The following is a 19,543-nucleotide window of genomic DNA, read 5'->3' on the forward strand; positions in this document are numbered from 1 at the left end:
CTCTCTCTCTTTCTTTTTTGCACAAATCACGGGCCATAATTTTGTTAAACAGACCCGTCTTTGCTAAGAGGAGTCTTAAATATTTAATCAAAACACTGCTGTGTTCAGCTTCTTAACTGTTCTTATGAATAATTTGTGTTCGATAGAAAAAAAAAAAAGTCAGCGGGGCAAAAGCGGGTACAAAGTTTCACCTTCCCGGCTGCAAATGTCTTTGTTTCGCCTCCAGCCGATTCCATGACTCGGGGGCTTCCTAAATCGGCTTTAAAGGGGGCAAAGGCAGACGAGCGAGCGTCATTGTCATTATTCAAATCGGCCTTCCCAAAAGCGTCAGCCGCTTCCTCTAAGCTGCGGGATAATGACAGCGTGTCATAAAGCGGAGACTTACGGTTTAATGCCCCCAAATAACGTCCGCGCGCATTCAAGCCAGCGGGAGGGCTTTGGCGTCAAGCTGCCTGCAGGTAGAGAGGCCTAACTATCTGCCCGGGAGACGTCGGCTCCTAACTCAGGCAATTAGGGGTGTTTCTCGGGATTATTCAAGAATACGGATTCCAGCCCGGTGACAAACCAATCTGAAGCTCCTTTTGTGAGGAAGAAAAACTGTCATTTCAAAGCAGCAGACATTCGCAGTCACTTCAATACACCGGGAGATTAATGCGACATTGCCAGCAAAGTTCTACACCACCGGTTTTATTGTGCTGAACAATGTCCGTCTTCAGAGTAAACACACCGTCACTGGATAAAACATTCGATCAAAGAGAAATTTGTAAAGAAAAAAAAATCAGTAACCGAAGATTGAAAGTCTTTCTTTTGGGGGAGAGGGATCCTAAGTGCATCACTTTATGAGTCTGACTCTAAAAATATTGCTATCTCTGTATCTTTCTCTATAATTAAGGGGTCTGAAATGTGTTTTCTTGTGAATGTGACACACGGTTACCGATAATGATTTTAAATAGCAAGATAGGTGAAGTCATAACACTGTACAGGATGCCAGGAATGGGTCCTGGATGGACGGTATATCCCTCCCTTGTTTAGGTGGTGGTCCCGTTAAAGTCACCTTGTATTCAGAGCCTCCATCCCTGGCTACAGCCAGTTCTGGTGATGAAAGGGTTAACCCGCCAGCCAGAGGGTGGGTTAAAAAGGAACAGGAAGCCAGTCAGTCTGGCTGTGTGGAGTGTTTGGAACAGGACACATGGCTGTGTGTGTTAAGCTGTGGAATACAGTCTGCCGAGACACTGCTGGGGCACCTTCGTCCATACTGGAACCCTCTGTGCGCAGGCTGGGACTCTAACCCTGAGGCTGGGACTCCAACCCTGAGGTGGGACTCAGTATACAGGCGCTGAGCCGAAGTCTTGTGTTTGCTGAATAAAAGCCATTTACTTTGACTGTTTGTGGAAATGAATAAAAGTTTATTGTCCGATACGGCCGGCTACGGGTCATATCCGCCCTGAATATTACAACACAATTATTATTATTATTATTATACAGGATTTATATAGCGCCAACAGTTTGTGCAGTGCTTTACAATATAAGGAAGACATTACAATCACAATACAATCACAAGACAAGATGGTAAGGAGGGCCGCGCCCCTGAGGGCTTGTGATCCAAAAGGGGAGGGGCAAGTGATACATGAGGAGGGAGCTGTGCGGGGGATGAATTGTTTGAGAAAGTGATAGTTGAGTGGTCAGGTTGAGGTGGGATCAACTTCCCTGAAGAGATGAGCCTATAGGTAATCAGAGTAGACGATAGATGGACAGGTTGGGGTAAAAAGTTCCACAGAATGGGGGAGACTCTAGTGAAGTCCTATCTTGCGCGTATATGAAAGTACCATTTTAATATTTAAAGTGACACTTAAGTCAGGAATTAAAATTTAAAAATACATTCAGGTACCTGAACTATGGACAACAATGTATCTTATTTGTGTATCACTCGGCTGTAGATCCTCCAATCATCTCTGACACTGTCCTTCCTTCTGGAGGGGGGGCTACGTCTGTTCCCAATGGTCCCTGTGTGTGTTGTAAAGTAGTCACCGCTCCAAGCTCACTCCCGTATAGGACTACAATCTCATGTTTAGTTTACTAATTTGTATTGGGATTGTAGTCCTATACGGGAGTGAGCTTGGAGCAGTGACTACTTTACAACACACACAGGGACCATTGGGAACAGACGTAGCCCCCCCTCCAGAAGGAAGGACAGTTCTCTTTAGGGTAACGGGAGGACATATACTAACCTCCTCCCATGACCCTAAAGCTCAGTATATAGCGGGCTATTGCCCGTGCTATACTGAGAGCACCGCACCCGGGACAGATCCCGACATTACTGTCTGGATCCACCCAGCTGTGTGAGTGATAATCGGCTCTGCCTATCTAGAGGCAGAGCCAGCTGTGCCCGCCCCCCTCCCCGGTCGTTCCTCCACTTTGCGCTGGAGGGTCGGAGGGGGAGGGGGGGAATTCCTGCGGGGATCGGTGACTGACGCTCACAGCTCTCTGCAGGAAGGCATTCGGGAAGTGAGCCGATCAGCGGCATGTTTCCGCTCACTTCCCGATCAATAGAGCCGACCCGTGACAGCTTTTTTTTTGTCACAGGTCGGCTCTAACTATGAGGATGAGTGGAAATCGCTCACCTCGTAGTTCTCCTTTAAATGCATTTATAAGATTATAACTCCTGAGTTTAGTGTCACTTTAATTTACTAAAAATATTGCAGCCACTATCTGGTGCACTTAGTTTTTTTTAGTTACTTTGCGCCTACAGATTCACACTGTTGTGCGTCACCGCATGTTAAGTAATGTGCTTTGCAGCCCATTCATTTTGTCTTTACACACCACAGTGCGCAGTGCGAAGCACACCACAGTGCGCAGATGGTTCACATCCGTGTGGAGTGGTGTGCTAATACGCAGGTGTGTTGCAGCACGATGGGCATGTGTGTTGACTTGAAGATAAGTTGCTATCGCCGGGTACATCGCCGTCATGTGCAATTAACAGCACGGATCTGCACCACACAGATGTGAATGGGGCCTGAGAGTTTCGGCTGTCTGGGATTTGGATTACAGTTTTATCTACAGTTCCGGAATGAGCAAAAACCATTCGCATTCCCCATCTAAATGTCTGTTTTGTAATCGTAATAGGAGGTACGTTGTAATGCAGCCGCATGAGCTAAAGGAGACCCTCATACCTCCCCAGTGACGTGTGTCCCTAGTCTGTACGAATAACACGATGCACGGACTGCAGGAGCTTGGGAAGAATTCTACCCGCATCCTCACAGCATCAGATCTACGCACCGTGCCTATATTTAAATCTACCATCCAGAGCTCAAGGGATCCTCGAGAACGTTCTCTCAAGCCTGCAGTTTGCATGCACAATGATGCGTGAATTCACTTGTATGGCTGCAGCTGTTGGGATCTGAGGTTTGGCCAGAAAAAAAAAGCTATTTAAGAAGACTCGGCCGTCAACTGCTTTTCCACCCACTCATTACCCTGTATATGACTAAAGCCCTGCTCATTATATACGGAGTAGGCAAGCTGCAGCTCTGTGTCACACAACTGTGAAGAAAGTGATATATATAGCACATTCAGTTTACTGTATACAGATCTGGAAAATAGGATCAACAGGCAGGGGGGACTTAATGCTTTCATGATTACAGACCCCCCCGATGTGGATTTCCCAATATGTCCCCTATACCTCCCTCTGGAGACTGACAAAATCATCTGACTTCACAAGATGCCGACAGCTTGGTTTTATTTTACATATGGATAGCTAGGGTGACTGCAGATTACAAATACACAAGCTCCCTATAACTAATGAACATTTTGTTTTTGTGCGATCCCCAAAAAAAATAGAATGGAGGTCCGGTTACGGACAATGTGGCTTGAATGTCATCAGACACAGCAAGACAATTTTCTACTTTGATTTCAGGTTTAACAGGCAGCACAGTGGCGTAGGGGTTAGCGCTTTTGCCTTGCAGCACAGTGGCGTAGGGGTTAGCGCTTCTGCCTTGCAGCACAGTGGCGTAGGGGTTAGCGCTTCTGCCTTGCAGCACAGTGGCGTAGGGGTTAGCGCTTCTGCCTTGCAGCACAGTGGCGTAGGGGTTAGCGCTTCTGCCTTGCAGCACAGTGGCATAGGGGTTAGCGCTTCTGCCTTGCAGCACTGGGGGTCCCCAGTCCGAGTCCCGCCAGGTCACTATCTGCAAGGAGTCTGCATGTTCTCCCTGTGCTTGCACGGGTTTCCTCCGGGTACTCCGGTTTCCTCTCACACTCCAAAGGCATGGACATGGTAGGTTAATTGGCTCCTTTCCAAGTTGGCTCTCTATGTATGCATTTGTGAGGTAGGGACCTTAGATTGTAAACTCCTTGAGGGCGGGGACTGAAGTGAATGCGCACTATGTAAAGTGCTGCGTAAAGTGTCGGCGCTATATAGATATCTGTAATAAATAAATACAAATAATAAGACAGAAAATCCTGTTCCATTTTTTTAATTATTTATAGGTCCAGTCCCATGCCCCCATCATTGGGTTCCCATGCCCCCAACAATTATCGATACCCTTAGCTTAGGAACCTCTGATCTAAGGGCTGCTTAAGGGTCCATCTCTCTCTACCGTTAAGGCCATGTGGAGCACGCCCAGCCCTCCAACCTGTATAGAAATACAAATGCCAGGAAGCATTGCATTTCCCCCCATCAGCTGGAGAACTTTAGGCTGACCCTCACCTGTATACCAATGAGTAAGGCTCTGTTCACACCTAGGCGTATCGAATATGCACGTTTGTCGCGCGTTGCGGTAAAAAAACGCGCGACAAACGCGCTTTTCCGAGGGCTACTTGGCTGTATCCCAATGGAAACGCGCGGCAAAAACGCAGCAAAGAAGCTCCTGTACCTTTTCAGGCGTAGGCCGTTTTGTAGCGGGTTCAGACGGGCTGAAATACGGCAAGGTGTGAACCATACCCATAGAAAACAATGGGATTTTCATGTTTGAGCGTTTTGTAGAGCGTTCGTAGAGCGTTGAACGCGCTACAAAACGTACAGGTGTGAACCAGGCCTAACTCCGAATTGAGCTGGTGGCTCCAGCGTACGCTTCCTCCAGCAGACTTCTGTTAAGAGTGACACTCTCAGCAAATGTCAAGCACAATGTTTTCAGAGGCAGCCAGACTGCACACATAGTGAACTGGATAAAATGAGCTTTGGAATGGCCCGGCTCCTCTCCTCGGCGCACTCTATTAATTCAACACTTTCTTTAAACAAGAAGCACATTAACCTTAATGGTTTGTAAACGAATGAGACCAAACGGCCTGATCTGCATACAAACTTCATTAGAATGGGGATAATTTTTATCAAGGGCGGCTGGGAGGGAAGAGAGAGCGCTGGCTCCGACGCCACAATCGTAAAAATGCATCATTGCCTCATCCATCCTCATTGCTGGGTAGGGGGAGAGCGCTCATGGGGATTGGCTTGGGGCCCTCGTTTCAGCACCGCGGAGAGGCTTTCAGGCCAGCAGGATCATTTGGTTAAAAGCTTTAGCGTTTAGGTCTACGAGCCGACCACATCAGGGCGTGCAGACCGATAAAACCTGCGCCAGTCTATGCGGGTTTAAACTACAAATTGGTTGCCTTTGTTCTAGGGATGCTGGAACAGGAACTTCAGAATGGTCATTGCAGAAAACTAGAACTTCTGGGACCCGGCAAGAGGCTCCTTTTATTTCACAAATGACATATTGATGAGATGCAAAGTCCAGATTCCAGCCTACTGAAGTCACATCACCAAGGCGGGGCATTCTGACTTAAGTCACTTTGCTTTGTCCAAGGAAAACTTTGTGTTTTGTTGTTTAGAGCGGCAACGGAATAGAACCCTGGTCAGGTTTTTACTGCTCCGATCTGTACCGCGCTTACACCTCAAATATTCAAATTTAAAGGTTCCGTGGTACCACTGTGTAAAGTCCATATACCGTGTTTGCCCGAAAATAAGACACTGTCTTATATTTTTCTTGCCTAAAAAAACACACTAGGTCTTATTTTCAGGGGATGTCTTATACAGAAGACACTGCTTATATGCAGCGACGTGACAATTCCTATCCAGAACCGGGGAGACGGTGGTGTGATCTGGAAAAAAGAATCCCCTGACTTTCCATGACTGACTTTGTAGTTGTCACAAGAAGCGACATCCACCAGACAAGGGAATGTTACACACCGATGCTAAACACAGGTCATGGTTGTCTACACAACTGACATTTAGTTTACCGACGGCTTGCGAGCTATTAACCCTTCTGTGACAACCGTGCTGCTTCATGCAGAGTAAATAGTAAACATTTAGAAAGCGGAGCCTCGCACTGTACTGATCTGACACGGCTAACAACGTGATGAAACGGCTCATTTTACTATGTGCGGCTCAGATGTGGACCCGTCACCAATACAACGGCAGTGTGCAGGTAGCAGTGTTCTCAGGGAAGTGATATGTTTCTGCAGAGTCCGGTCACAAAGGTCAATAAAAGTAATAGGCCAAGGTAACTTGGCCGCATTTGTGGGAGGAGTTGCCCCGGCTCTCCTCCCCTTAAGAAGGGGGACAGGGAGCTCCTCGTCACGTCACGGCGAAGTCGCGTCTGACCCTCCTGCCCTTCCCCAGGTTCTATCATTTCACTAGAGCGTGCCCACTTATTTGGCACGCTGACCACAAAATCATGGCACGCATCAGGTTGGTATCAGTAGGGGTCATGAAGATTCGGAAACCGAAGTAACTCTGACCACAAACATCCATTAAAGTCAACTAAAAAAACATTTAGAACACTTTGCACACTCGGAACACTAAATCAAAAGCTGGTCCAATTTCCGGCAAGGGCCCATTCAGATCTATAGGTTGTGATAATACAAGGTCCAGTGTGCACTGCAATACTGGTCAGTTAGAATTGACCCCTAACACACACACACACACACACACACACACACTAGTTTCTAACATTCCTGCACTACAGCCAACCGCAACCCACATCACGGTGCTAAAAATGCTGCAGGGAATGTTTTTTCATGTGTTAAGGTGCACTGGCTGCCATATGAATGAATGAATGGTCTTTCTTAAAGGAGAACTACCGGTATGAGGTGAGTGAAAATCACTCATCCTCATAGTTCAAACCGACCTGAGACAATGAGACTGTCACAGGTCGGCTCAGTAGATCGGGAAGTGAGCGAACACATACCGCCGCTCCCTCACTTCTCGATCCTGTCCCTTCAGAGAGCCGTGACTGTCACTCACGGCTCTCTGCAGGGATTCCCCCTCTCCGATCCTCCAGCGCTGAGTGGCAGAACGGATGGGGGAGGGGGCAGCTACAGCTGGCTCTGCCTCTAGATAGGCAGAGCCCGCTGTCGATCACGCAGCTGGGTGGATCTCAACAGTAATGATGGGATTGGTCCCAGCTGCGGCGTCTCAGTATACTCAGTGACCCCATAGTGCTCCTTTAATGTGACATGCCCTAACACAGGACATTTCTGGATTGCCTCTGCAGGAGTGATCCCTGCATTGCCTCTGCAGGAGTGATCCCTGCATTGCCTCCGCAGGAGTGATTTCCGTATTGCCTCCGCAGGAGTGATTTTCATATTGCCTCCGCAGGAGTGATCCCTGCATTGCCTCCGCAGGAATGATTTCCGTATTGCCTCCGCAGGAGTGATCCCTGCATTGCCTCCGCAGGAGTGATTTCCGTATTGCCTCCGCAGGAGTGATTTTCATATTGCCTCCGCAGGAGTGATCCCTGCATTGCCTCCGCAGGAGTGATTTCCATATTGCCTCCGCAGGAGTGATTTCCGTATTGCCTCCGCAGGAGTGATCCCTGCATTGCCTCCGCAGGAGTGATTTCCGTATTGCCTCCGCAGGAGTGATCCCTGCATTGCCTCCGCAGGAGTGATTTCCATATTGCCTTCGCAGGAGTGATTTCCGTATTGCCTCCACAGGAGTGATCCCTGCATTGCCTCCGCAGGAGTGATCCCTGCATTGCCTCCGCAGGAGTGATCCCTGTATTGCCTCCGCAGGAGTGATCCCTGTATTGCCTCCGTGGGAGTGATCCCTGTATTGCCTCCGCAGGAGTGATCCCTGTATTGCCTCCGTGGGAGTGATCCCTGTATTGCCTCCGTGGGAGTGATCCCTGTATTGCCTCCGTGGGAGTGATCCCTGTATTGCCTCCGTGGGAGTGATCCCTGTATTGCCTCCGTGGGAGTGATCCCTGTATTGCCTCCGTGGGAGTGATCCCTGTATTGCCTCCGTGGGAGTGATCCCTGTATTGCCTCCGTGGGAGTGATCCCTGTATTGCCTCCGTGGGAGTGATCCCTGTATTGCCTCCGTGGGAGTGATCCCTGTATTGCCCCCACCGTCTTTACAATACTGATCTTACATTAAACATGTGACGAATACGCTTCATAACAGTCGTAAATATCAGCGAGAGAAACAGACACAAGGAAACCAGAATAGATCAGACTGATCGCAGGCAATGACATGTGAGCCTCTCTTCTAAGTGGGCCACGGACACGTCTCCTCTCGTGTTTGACTAATTGAGAGTTCAGAGCCATCTTGTCATTTAAATACCAGACCTACAAAAGGTTATCCTGCGATTCCCTGACTCATTGTCAGCGTGCTCGTTCTGTCCCGCCCCCCCGACACACATTAAATGATGGAATTACTGCAACAATCATTTTCATGCTAACAGGTATAGATTCGCCTTCCATTTGATAACAATGCAGCAAGTAATTGCCGCGTTCTGCTGGCTCCAGGTAACACCGGTATATTGCATTACACTTTATGCAGCATTAACGGAGACGCGCGGCAGTCACTGCGATTCAGGATCCGCATTAGATTACCCCATTCAAGGTCAGAGAATTTTCATAAGGTAATGGAGAACATTGTAGCTTTATTCATCATTCGAGTTATACATTTATTAGAATCATTTAATAAGGCGCAGTGCAAGCCACAGAGAGAAGTATTCTGAACGGCTGACTTTAGAATTGGTGTCACCCTGTGCAGAATCGTAGTACAGGATTAACAAGAAAAAGCCGCAATCGGCGATTCTTCTTCTTGTAACAATTAAAGTGTAGGTCAAACCAAAAACTTTTTATCTAGTTTTGCATCAGAGTGGGGAAGGATTAGAACTCCTGTCTGGTTCTCACTGGTATTCAGGACTCCATTAGAATTATTTACGTTCACTTCCTGTCTTGCTGGCGATGGTTTTACCAGACAGGAAGTGAAGGGAAATCTGCAACAGAAATCAACGTTTCTTCTTCTTGTAACAATTAAAGTGTAGATCAAACCAACAACTTTATCTGGTTTTGGATCAGAGTGGGGGAAGGATTACATCTCCTGTCTGGTTCTTCAGGACTCGCACATTAGAGTGATTTACAGGTGAAACTCGAATAATTAGAATATCGTGCAAAGTTCATTTATTTCACTAATGCAACTTATGCGGTGAAACTAATATATGAGAGAGACTCATTACATGCAAAGCAAGATAATTCAAGCCGTGATTTGTCATCATTGTGATGATTATGGCTTACAGCTCATGAAAACCCCAAGAACCCCAAATCCACAACCTCAAAAAAGTAGATTATTACATGCAATCAATAAAACAAGGATTGTACATAGAACAATATCGCACCTCTGAAAAGTACAAGCATGCATATGTACTCAGTACTTGGTTTGGGCCCCTTTTGCAGCACTTACTGCAACTACTTTTGCACGATATTCTAATTATTCGAGTTTCACCTGTATGTTCACTTCCTGTCTTGCTGGCGATGGTTTTACCAGACCGGAAGTGAAGGGAAATCTGCAACAGGAATACAGACAGAAGTAAAAATCTAAGACGTTTGTCCTTCTTCACTAAAGAAAAGCATTTTCATCTCTCTACAGGTGAAACTCGAATAATTAGAATATCGTGCAAAAGTAATTGCAGTAAGTTCTGCAAAAGGGGCCCAAACCAAGTACTGAGTACATATGCATGCTTGTACTTTTCAGAGGTCCGATATTGTTCTATGTACAATCCGTGTTTTATTGATTGCATGTAATAATCTACTTTTTTGAGGTTGTGGATTTGGGGTTCTTGGGGTTTTCATGAGCTGTAAGCCATAATCATCACAATGATGACAAATCACGGCTTGAATTATCTTGCTTTGCATGTAATGAGTCTCTCTCATATATTAGTTTCACCGCATAAGTTGCATTAGTGAAATAAATGAACTTTGCACCATATTCTAATTATTCGAGTTTCACCTGTATGTTGCTGTTGCAAAGTTCCCTTCACTTCTTGTCCTGCTGACCTTTTACCAGACAGGAAGTAAGGGGAACTCTGCAACAGCAACAAAGGGAAATCAAGATTTTTTTTTTACTTCTGTCTGTATTCCTGTTGCAGAGTTCCCCTCACTTCCCAGACAGGAAGTGAGGTGGAACGCTGCAACAAGCATACAGACAGAAGTAAAAATCTAAGAAGTCTGGTCTTCTTTACTAATGAAAAGCATTTTAATTTCCCCTGTGTTGCTGTTGCAGATTTCCCCTCACTTCCTGTCCTGCTGACCTTTTACCAGACAGGAAGTGAGGGGGGAACTCTGCAACAGCAACACAGGGAAATAAAAATGCTTTTCTTTAGTAAAGAAGGCCAGGCTTCTCTTAGATTCTTACTTCTGTCTGTGTTCCTGTTGCAGCGTTCCACCTCACTTCCTGTCTGGGAAAAGGTCAGCTGGACATGAAGTGAGGGGAGCTCTGCAACAGCAACACAGAGAAATTAAAATGCTTTTCTTTAGTAAAGAAGGCCAAACCCCTGTTACGATCTTTACTTCTGTATTCCTGTTGCAGAGTTCCCCTCACTTCCTGTCTGGAAAAACCATTGCCAGCAAGACAGGAAGTGAATGTAAATCATTCTAATGGAGTCCCGAATAGCAGCAAGAACCAGAAAGGGGTCCTGAACTTTCTCCACTCCATCTTAAACTAATGGGACCATTTTGACTGGACTTGCACTCTAACAACAAGAAAAGCAGCCCTGTACACTTTGGAGTATAATGCATTGTTGCCATGCTATGGTGCCCAGCGTGATGTATTGTTGCCATGCTATGGTGCCCAGCGTGATGTATTGTTGCCATGCTATGGTGCCCAGCGTGATGTATTGCTGCCATGCTATGGTGCCCAGCGTGATGTATTGCTGCCATGCTATGGTGCCCGGCGTGATGTATTGCTGCCATGCTATGGTGCCCAGCGTGATGTATTGTTGCCATGCTAGGGTGCCCACATCACCCAGCTGTACACCAACATCCAGAAGAAAATAATTGTCAGTGTTCAATGGGGGTGCTTCCTTGGTAAAAGGCTCCTCACGACGCATGTTAAGTGGTGGGATGTCTGCAAAGTGGTCTATGCGAAGCCTTTCTATCAGGGAACACAATTGACTACCGGCTTCTGCGGTAGGCTGTTAGTCTCAGCTGGAGGAGTGAGGAAGCAGCTGCTCAAATTTATCATAAGTGTTTTCTAAAAGCATGCCTCCTGTATCTGTAATAATGAAGGGTAATTGGATAAAACATGGAATACATTCAGCTTTGTGCGCCTCCCACAGGATGGAGACCTGTGCAGCCATATGCAGGTATCCGTGGTAGATAGTCACAGAGATCTCTAAGTTTAAATGACGCCAGAATCAGGCTGGTTGTTCAGTATACATTGCACGTCACTGATGCTATTTGTAATGCCTTCATACATAAGCCCGAATGTCTGATTCCCTGGAATCTAATCATTGTATGTTTCACATTCAGCATGATTTATTTGATATCTCCATGTTTCTCCGCCTGCATTCACTTTACTGGAATGCGGTTATAAGCTGGGAGACTTCAGGCAGTTCCCCTCTCCCCCCCTCCGGGAAATCAATGGAGGTCTCTTAAACAACGGCCTCACTCACTGATACTTTATACCAGTGGTTCTCAACCTTTCTAGGGCCGGGACCCCTTGGTAACATTTATCCAAGTTGTGGTGACCCCCAACAGAGCACTGGACTCAGGACTTAGTAACTGACTGGACTCAGGACTTGGTAATGCACTGGACTAAGGACTTGGTAATGCACTGGACTCAGGACTTGGTATTGCACTGGACTCAGGACTTGGTAATGCACTGGACTCAGGAATTAGTAAGGCACTGGACTCGGAACTTAGTATTGCACTGGACTCGGGACTTAGTATTGCACTGGACTCGGGACTTAGTATGGCACTGGACTCGGGAATTAGCAAGGCACTGGACTCGGGACTTAGCAAGGCACTGGACTCGGGACTTAGTAAGGCACTGGACTCGGGACTTAGTAAGGCACTGGACTCGGGACTTAGTAAGGCACTGGACTCGGGACTTAGTAAGGCACTGGACTCGGGACTTAGTAAGGCACTGGACTTAGGACTTGGTAATGCACTGGACTCGGGACTTAGTAAGGCACTGGACTCGGGACTTAGTAAGGCACTGGACTCGGGACTTAGTAAGGCACTGGACTCGGGACTTAGTAAGGCACTGGACTCGGGACTTAGTAAGGCACTGGACTCGGGACTTAGTAAGGCACTGGACTCGGGACTTAGTAAGGCACTGGACTCGGGACTTAGTAAGGCACTGGACTTAGAAAAAAAAATAGAAGCACACTCACAAGAATGGAAGCCCTCCCCAGCCCCTGCTACCTGCTCTGTCTCCATGCAGCCTTCTCAGCCCAAGCACTGCTAAGATACGCGCCTCCTGCAGAGTCCGCACTGTATGGGAGGCAGGAGGACAGCAACGGCCGTGAATAGAAAAGTCCTGCTGTAAACTCTCTCCGGCTACTAGATGTCGCTGCAGCGGCCAGGGAGTGTGTACAGCGGCACTTTTATATTCACAGCCGTTGCTGTCCTCCCCGCTGACTGACACTGCTGCGCAAGAAGGAGGCTCTCACCCAGCGCAGCAGAAATGGACGCGGCGACCCACTCAACAATGGGTTGCGACCCACAGGTTGTGAACCACTGCTTTCAAGCATCACGTGACTTTCTTTGGGTGTTCTAAGAACAACTCCAGATTGATCGAAATCCACCTAAAGAATCACATCACCTGGAATTGTTTTGGGGTGTAAAGTTATTTGCAGCAACCCAGTAACCCGACTAGTGTGCTTGTCTGTGACACATGAAGGAAATGCATTCAGTATGTACTTTCTGTTATATTACGATTGGAGGGTCGGATACAAAAGATATTCAAATGCAAGAATCAAGCAAGTGGAGGCAAAGTTCACATTGTTTATCATCATGTTTGCTGGCAAAGTTGGAACCAATGGTGGCTTCATGCATCTCTATCTAGTTACAGCTCCACTAGAACTTCCAGTTCCACCCAAGTGGTGAGGCCATTTTGAAGCGAGGCGATGGGCACCTTACACCATACTGGGCTTCCCTAAACAGCCTGTTCGGGGGGACCCTTAGTGGAGTAAGTTTCCTGGAGGCCATAGTGATAGGTTCCACCCCTGCTGTGAGATGTCCAGGTTTCCAACTCCCACCACAAGCTTTATAAAGAAAGGTGTCAAAAAAGACTATTGCTTGACTCATAATGGCTACAAATTATGGTTGAAGGGATCTCATACAAGAGGCACAAAAACCAGCTTGGTTTGAAATGCATATGTGTGTGTATATAGAAGAACTTGGGGAAGGTATTTAGAATATTCTACACGCATCAAGACATTTTCTGAAAAACAAAGAAACCATATTGTGCCACTTACCTAATGTGACCTCCGACTGCATGGGCATGGTCAGTGCCGGGTGCTTGACCTCACAGCTGAAGAGTGCTTCATTGTCTACTTGCGGGTTTAGGGTCCACGTGAGCATAGCTCGGACCTCCACTGTCCCATCGCTCATTGGAAGATGCATTTGGTGGAAGAAATAAGTAGGGTCTGTACTGTGGACCCAACGTGGGAACTCCAAGCTGACCACTGTCTCTGGAATGGCCTCGGTCACCGGGCTGGACATGGGCCCTTGGTCAGAGCTGCGTCCGCGGAGTGGGATCTCCGTGAAAGTGTTCGGTCCCCGTTCCTCCGTGTCCAAAAGTAAAAGGGATTTTTGCATTTTAGTATCATCCATGTCTCGGTTTAGGAGGTTCCGGGAGCCCCGGTTATTCATCAGTCCAGCAGCGGCAGGTGGCGGCTCCAACATGGGAATGACTTCTATCAATTCCCCGTCCCGCTTGAAATAAACCTGAAGACACAATTTTAAATATTAGTTTTCTGGTTTAAACAGACTTGTGATGCAATAACCTACATATATGAATACAAAACACAAAAAGATCCCTGCAGCTAGCCTGCAACGCTGGAACCCCCAGTGCGTCCCCACATCAAAAAAAATATATTGTTGTAAGCCTTCCTATGTGCGCCCTGCTATAAAGGCTGGTTATAGATTCATGCGGTTGCCATTTTTGTTCTAACCTACATATATGACCCTACCATGGATAGAATGGGAGTGATGACTACAGGTCCTATATCCAGAGGGTCTTCTGGCTGTCATGTCATCAAATCGATTAAACTATTAGATGTTAGACTTTTCTGAATTAACAGGCTCCACAAACCCCTCACATATATATATATATATACACATACAGTAGTATGTGGACTAATTCCTTCCTTAGGTGGAATAGAATATCATCCTGTGTATGTCTTCACTATGTTTGGAAAATATTAATGACTGCGAGTCTCTCCAGGAAGAGTACTCGACACTGTGCCAAAATACAATGCAAAGGTTTCAAGTGCTATCTTTCCTCAAGCCGAAGCTTCAGGCGCCTTAAACTATGGGTAGCGTGACTCGGGAGCAGCAAACGAGGGGAATTTGTTTAAAGTTGGCAATTTTCCTGGTGGGAAATGCCAGATTATGAAGAGTTTGTTTTGCCTTCAGCTATAGAATAAAAGACAATATTTGCAATTCAAAGGTTGAAAGATGTAGACGTACCGATTCATGAACAGTATATAAAAAGGATTATTGAGCAGGTGGAAAGCAATGTTTTTGGACTGCGGGAGCAAACTAATGAACTACATGAGGGAATTCACAACAACATGGGAGACTCCAGGGAAGATATTGGCCCTGGCAGAGACTGAACCCCCGGGGCCCCAGCACTAGCTACCAAGTCACCAACAAATCCAAACCTACAATGTGCTTTAACCTATAAAGCCAAGTCATCAATATAATACGATTTAATGACTGATTCACAACGCTGAAGAAAATGCAGGTGAATGGAGGAGGGCAAATTACACACACAACAAAGAAATCAACATCAAAAGGACCCCTCTATCAGTTCTCCTCGTGGTTCGGTGCACCTAATAGCAGCAAATCAGAACATCTGATGGTGGATGATCACGCAGATCTTCGGTGGCTCTCAGTTTTGTTGTCCTGATCTGCTTATTGTCATGTACCACCACTATACAGATTATGTGCAGCAGCTGGAAAATGTCACATGACTATTTTCCAGCTGCCGGTTGGTCCAAATGAAACAAAATAAACACATATCTACATTATATGTCCTGCAGACAAGATGTGAAAATATTAAGGAACTGTCTGACCTGAAAAAAACCCTTTCTGACCAATATTTAAATCCATACCTACCTACAGTATATACTGTATGATAGCTAGGTGATGTGGCATCTCTCTTATCTCGGCACCAACACAAGGGAACAAGGGAATAGCTGGAGAATTGCAGCCCAACTTGTAGCCTTTTCCACCTACTGGAACCCCGGAGATTCTTTATGTTTTATATTATCGTTGTCATTCATTTGTATGACATTAGGGTAAATGTATAGAATCCGGATATTGGGCTGACGGCTTCTGCCCATTGAAGGGCTTCCACCATCACCTTGGTTTGTGGTGGGCATAAGTTCCTTTGGAAGTCCAAGTCCAAATACAAGTTTATTCAAATGACAGATTGTTTGCAAAGCCAACGCATTTCAGGGGACTGTACCTCCACCCCCTTAATCAGGAATCTGGGAAAAGGAAACCATGTATGCGAACTCAATAATCAGTCTATAGTTAGATGCCACTGAATTGTGAGCTTGCACAGCATCCATCGGCAGCGGGCTCACGCAGCCTTTGAAAGACATACGGGGTAAACATCCCGATATTTCAAAACAAGGATTTCTAAAATGGTTCTCAGACGTGCCTTGAAGATTGAATCTGGAGAAGGGAGAGGGGAGACTACATGGCACAGAACTCATCCACTCCCCATGTGAGAAGTTGTGTGAAATCTGCCTGTAGTGGATGCTACAGAACTCTGTCTTTGTCCTCCTGGGAACACTTATATTCTGATGACAGATGTCTCAAAGAAGAATTGTCTCCCTTTCTGTTGCATGTGCAGGACAGGAAGTAAAGGGACATTTCCAATAGGGATATCGGTTTTTCGGTATCGGGTACAAGTACCAACATTATGCTTTTGGTACTCACCGGTGCTTCTGCTGGCATGGAGCTGGCTTCCTGGCCAATCAGGAACCTGGGAGGTAGGTAATTACTCACCGCCCAGCTACCTAATCGCACGGGAAGCTGGCTCCATGTTCCCCATATGGCACTTCCAGTCAGAGGAAATCGGAACATTTGGGCGAGTACGAGTAGTCGCCCGAATACTGTGTATTGGCGCTGATACCGATACTAGTATTGGTGCACCCCTAATTTCCGAAATGGGACACATGTTGCAGAAAATCTGGCAGGGGTCTTAACTGACCCTGTACATCACTGGCTGGGTAGAAGTGTACTTTTTAGGGCTGGTAATGATTAACATTTTCGTGTTCGATTAATCGGAATTTTTTTAAATCGATTAATTTTGATTAATTATAACGCACATACAGATCAGCAATGAAGTAATACAATGAACTAGGATCACACTAATCCAGCACGTTATTAATCTCACGTGCCCCACTCAATATGGCCGCCGATTGAGTGGGGCAACTCAGAATAATAACGTGCTGGATTAGTGTGATCCTAGTTCATTGTATTACTTCATTGCTGATCTGTATGTGTATAGGCCAATGCCGCGGCTGGCGCTCGTGCAGAAAGCTTAAAAAAAATGTTTATTCGATCAAAAAGATTAACGATTAATCAAGAAATGAATCGTTAATTTGCACAGCCCTAGTACTTTTAAAATGTTTTGAGAATCATGGCTTCCAAACTTTACTCCGAAGGAGGCCATCATGACCGTACAGTGAATACTTCTTTTTCTAATGGAATCAGTGGTCTGAGTTTTTAGTATTGCTGAAAATATCCTGAACCTTCCCATTCAGTAGGACGGATTACTAACCAGCTGCCCATCCTCGTGGCTGCAGCCTATGACGGTGGACTGGCAACTCCAGTTCAGTTTGCTGTACACTTTGCCAGGTACAGATTCCAATAGCTGTAGCATTGCCATGCCCACGCTGACCATAGCACAGTAAATTGAAGACATTGGGCATGAACTGATGTTTGTAGATATCAACTCAGATCAGCAATGAAGGCACACCATACAGAGGGCCCGGTACCACATGGCGTACTGCAATGAACAGCAATTGATGATCGCCCCTGCCACCACAGTCAGACTAATCCTAAGGCAGCTTACTCCCACATACTTCATAAATGCAGCCCTCCGTCACTCTTCCAGGATCATTATCAGGGAAAAGAAGCCACTGAGCTGTTTATTGGGGCATCCTTATTTCTAATACGTTCACTTCTGTAGCTGAGATTAGGCCAGATTTCTGCAGAGTGACTGACAGCTGAGCCTTGTGCCAAAAAAAACAACAAATCAGCAAGTCCCAAACACATCTCTTCCTGAACACTGAAGACGGAGCGATTGTAAACTAGTTGGCTGAATTAAAAAGCATTCACTCAGGAAGCCCTTCAACCGATCACTCAATTCGCTTTTGATCAGAGATCAATAAAACCCATTGCAGGCAGATTTAGCACTTTTGACAGTGATTCTGGGTGGAACTGAAGGCTCCTGCTCGGTGATTTTGTGCTTTGCAAGTTCCCTCTAAAGCTCCAATTTGTGTCGAGTGAGTCTACCGTGAGCAGACAGAGAGCAGCGGATGAAGTAGGAAATCCACTGGTTGTAATTCAGGGCTATTCAGCATTCAACCTTTCTAGGAATGTCTAGGGCCATCCAGTGATCCCCTACATCACCAAAGGATCAGCATAGACATAAGGGGTCAGAGGATGAAACCACAGCACGCATCAGGGGTGTCACGATCTGGGATCAGGCTCGGAGTCCAGTAGCTGAAACAGCAGGCAAAGTCGTAGTCATACAGGCCGAGTTCGGTACACAAGCAGAGGGTAGTAAAGGAGGAGCAGGCAGAAGCGTAGTCAGAGATCAAGCCGAGGTCAGTAGCCAAAGGTATCAGGTATGAAGCAGGAGACGATGAGAGTAGTCGGTGAATCAGCAGCCAAAGGTCGGTACACGGGTAGCAGTATGAGCGGATTGTATCACAGAGGGGGGCAGGAAGCAAGATATTGGCAGGAGCACAATAATCTGGCAAACAGGAAGTGCAGAGGCGTGGCTTAAATAGGAAGTTCAAGGGAGGAGCAAGGGGTTCATGGTTCAGCAGAAACTAGGTTTACCTGAGGATTACACAGGAGAGCAGGCAAGGAGCTCCCCAAGGTTCTAAGGTGGCTCAGCAGGTAGAACCAACCACCAGACACAGCAGAGGCCCTGGGTTTAGATCCTGTTCCTGATTGGGACATAGGAATGTGTTCCCTCCGATATTTAAAAGTTGAAGAGTCTGACAGAGTCTGTAGTGCTGGAATGGAGGGTATGCATAAGACACGGGCCTTCAGGTGAGTATAATACTCCTTCTATTTCAGGTATCAGCATTGGGCTTTTTTTTGGGCAACAGCAGAGTGGCTTTAAACTTCCTTGTTTTGCCTGGAATTGGTGCAGGCCCCTTTACAACAAACTCGGGTCCAGAAATGCTTGATTACATGGAAATCCTTCATCCAAACTCTAGCTACCTCCACCCAGCGATCAATAGCACAATGCTTGCACTATACTCAATGGACTAAACATCTTGCTCTCCAATGGATCTGTAGAGCTCTGTGACTGTGCATCCCAATTCCCTTTGTTGGCTAAATGTTGTGACCTTCTATTTGTCAAATGCATTCTCACGTAACATATATAAGGAAATCACAAAAACTGTTAAAGGAGAACTATGGGGTTAAGTCTTTTCCCCATAGTTCTCCTTAGGGTAACGGGAGGACACAAACTAGCGTCCTCCCGTCACCCTAGGCTCAGTATATAGGGAGCTGTAGCTCGCCGTTTACTGAGACGCCGCAGCCAGAGCGGATCCCGACAATTATGCCGGGATCCGCCCAGCTGCGTGACTGACAGCTGGCTCTGCCTATCTAGCGGCAGAGCCAGCTGTACCCGCCCCGTCCTTTCCGCCAGTCAGCGCTGGCGGGTTGGAGCGGGGAGGGGGAATCCAGCCCCTCCCCTTTCACGGCAGAGAGCCGTGACAGGATCGAGAGGTGAGCGAACGCCAATATGTGTTCGCTCACCTCCCGATCTACTGAGCCGACCTGTGACAGTCTCATTGACACAGGTCGGCTAGAACTATGAGGTGAGTGAAAAGCACTCACC

General features: G+C 46.7%; 1 protein-coding gene across 1 annotated transcript in view; it reads right to left on the minus strand.

The window, feature by feature from the left end:
• Positions 1-19,543, minus strand: part of IGSF21 (immunoglobin superfamily member 21) — a 426,138-nt gene that overhangs the window by 72,022 nt on the left and 334,573 nt on the right. The window contains exon 6 of the mRNA XM_018558175.1: positions 13,695-14,166. Within this exon, the coding sequence (XP_018413677.1) occupies positions 13,695-14,166 (472 nt within the window). The remainder of the gene's footprint in view (positions 1-13,694; positions 14,167-19,543) is intronic.

Source organism: Nanorana parkeri, unplaced genomic scaffold (assembly GCF_000935625.1).
Source record: "Nanorana parkeri isolate BGI_ZX_2015 unplaced genomic scaffold, ASM93562v1 scaffold323, whole genome shotgun sequence".
Classification (NCBI taxonomy): Eukaryota; Metazoa; Chordata; class Amphibia; order Anura; family Dicroglossidae; genus Nanorana; species Nanorana parkeri.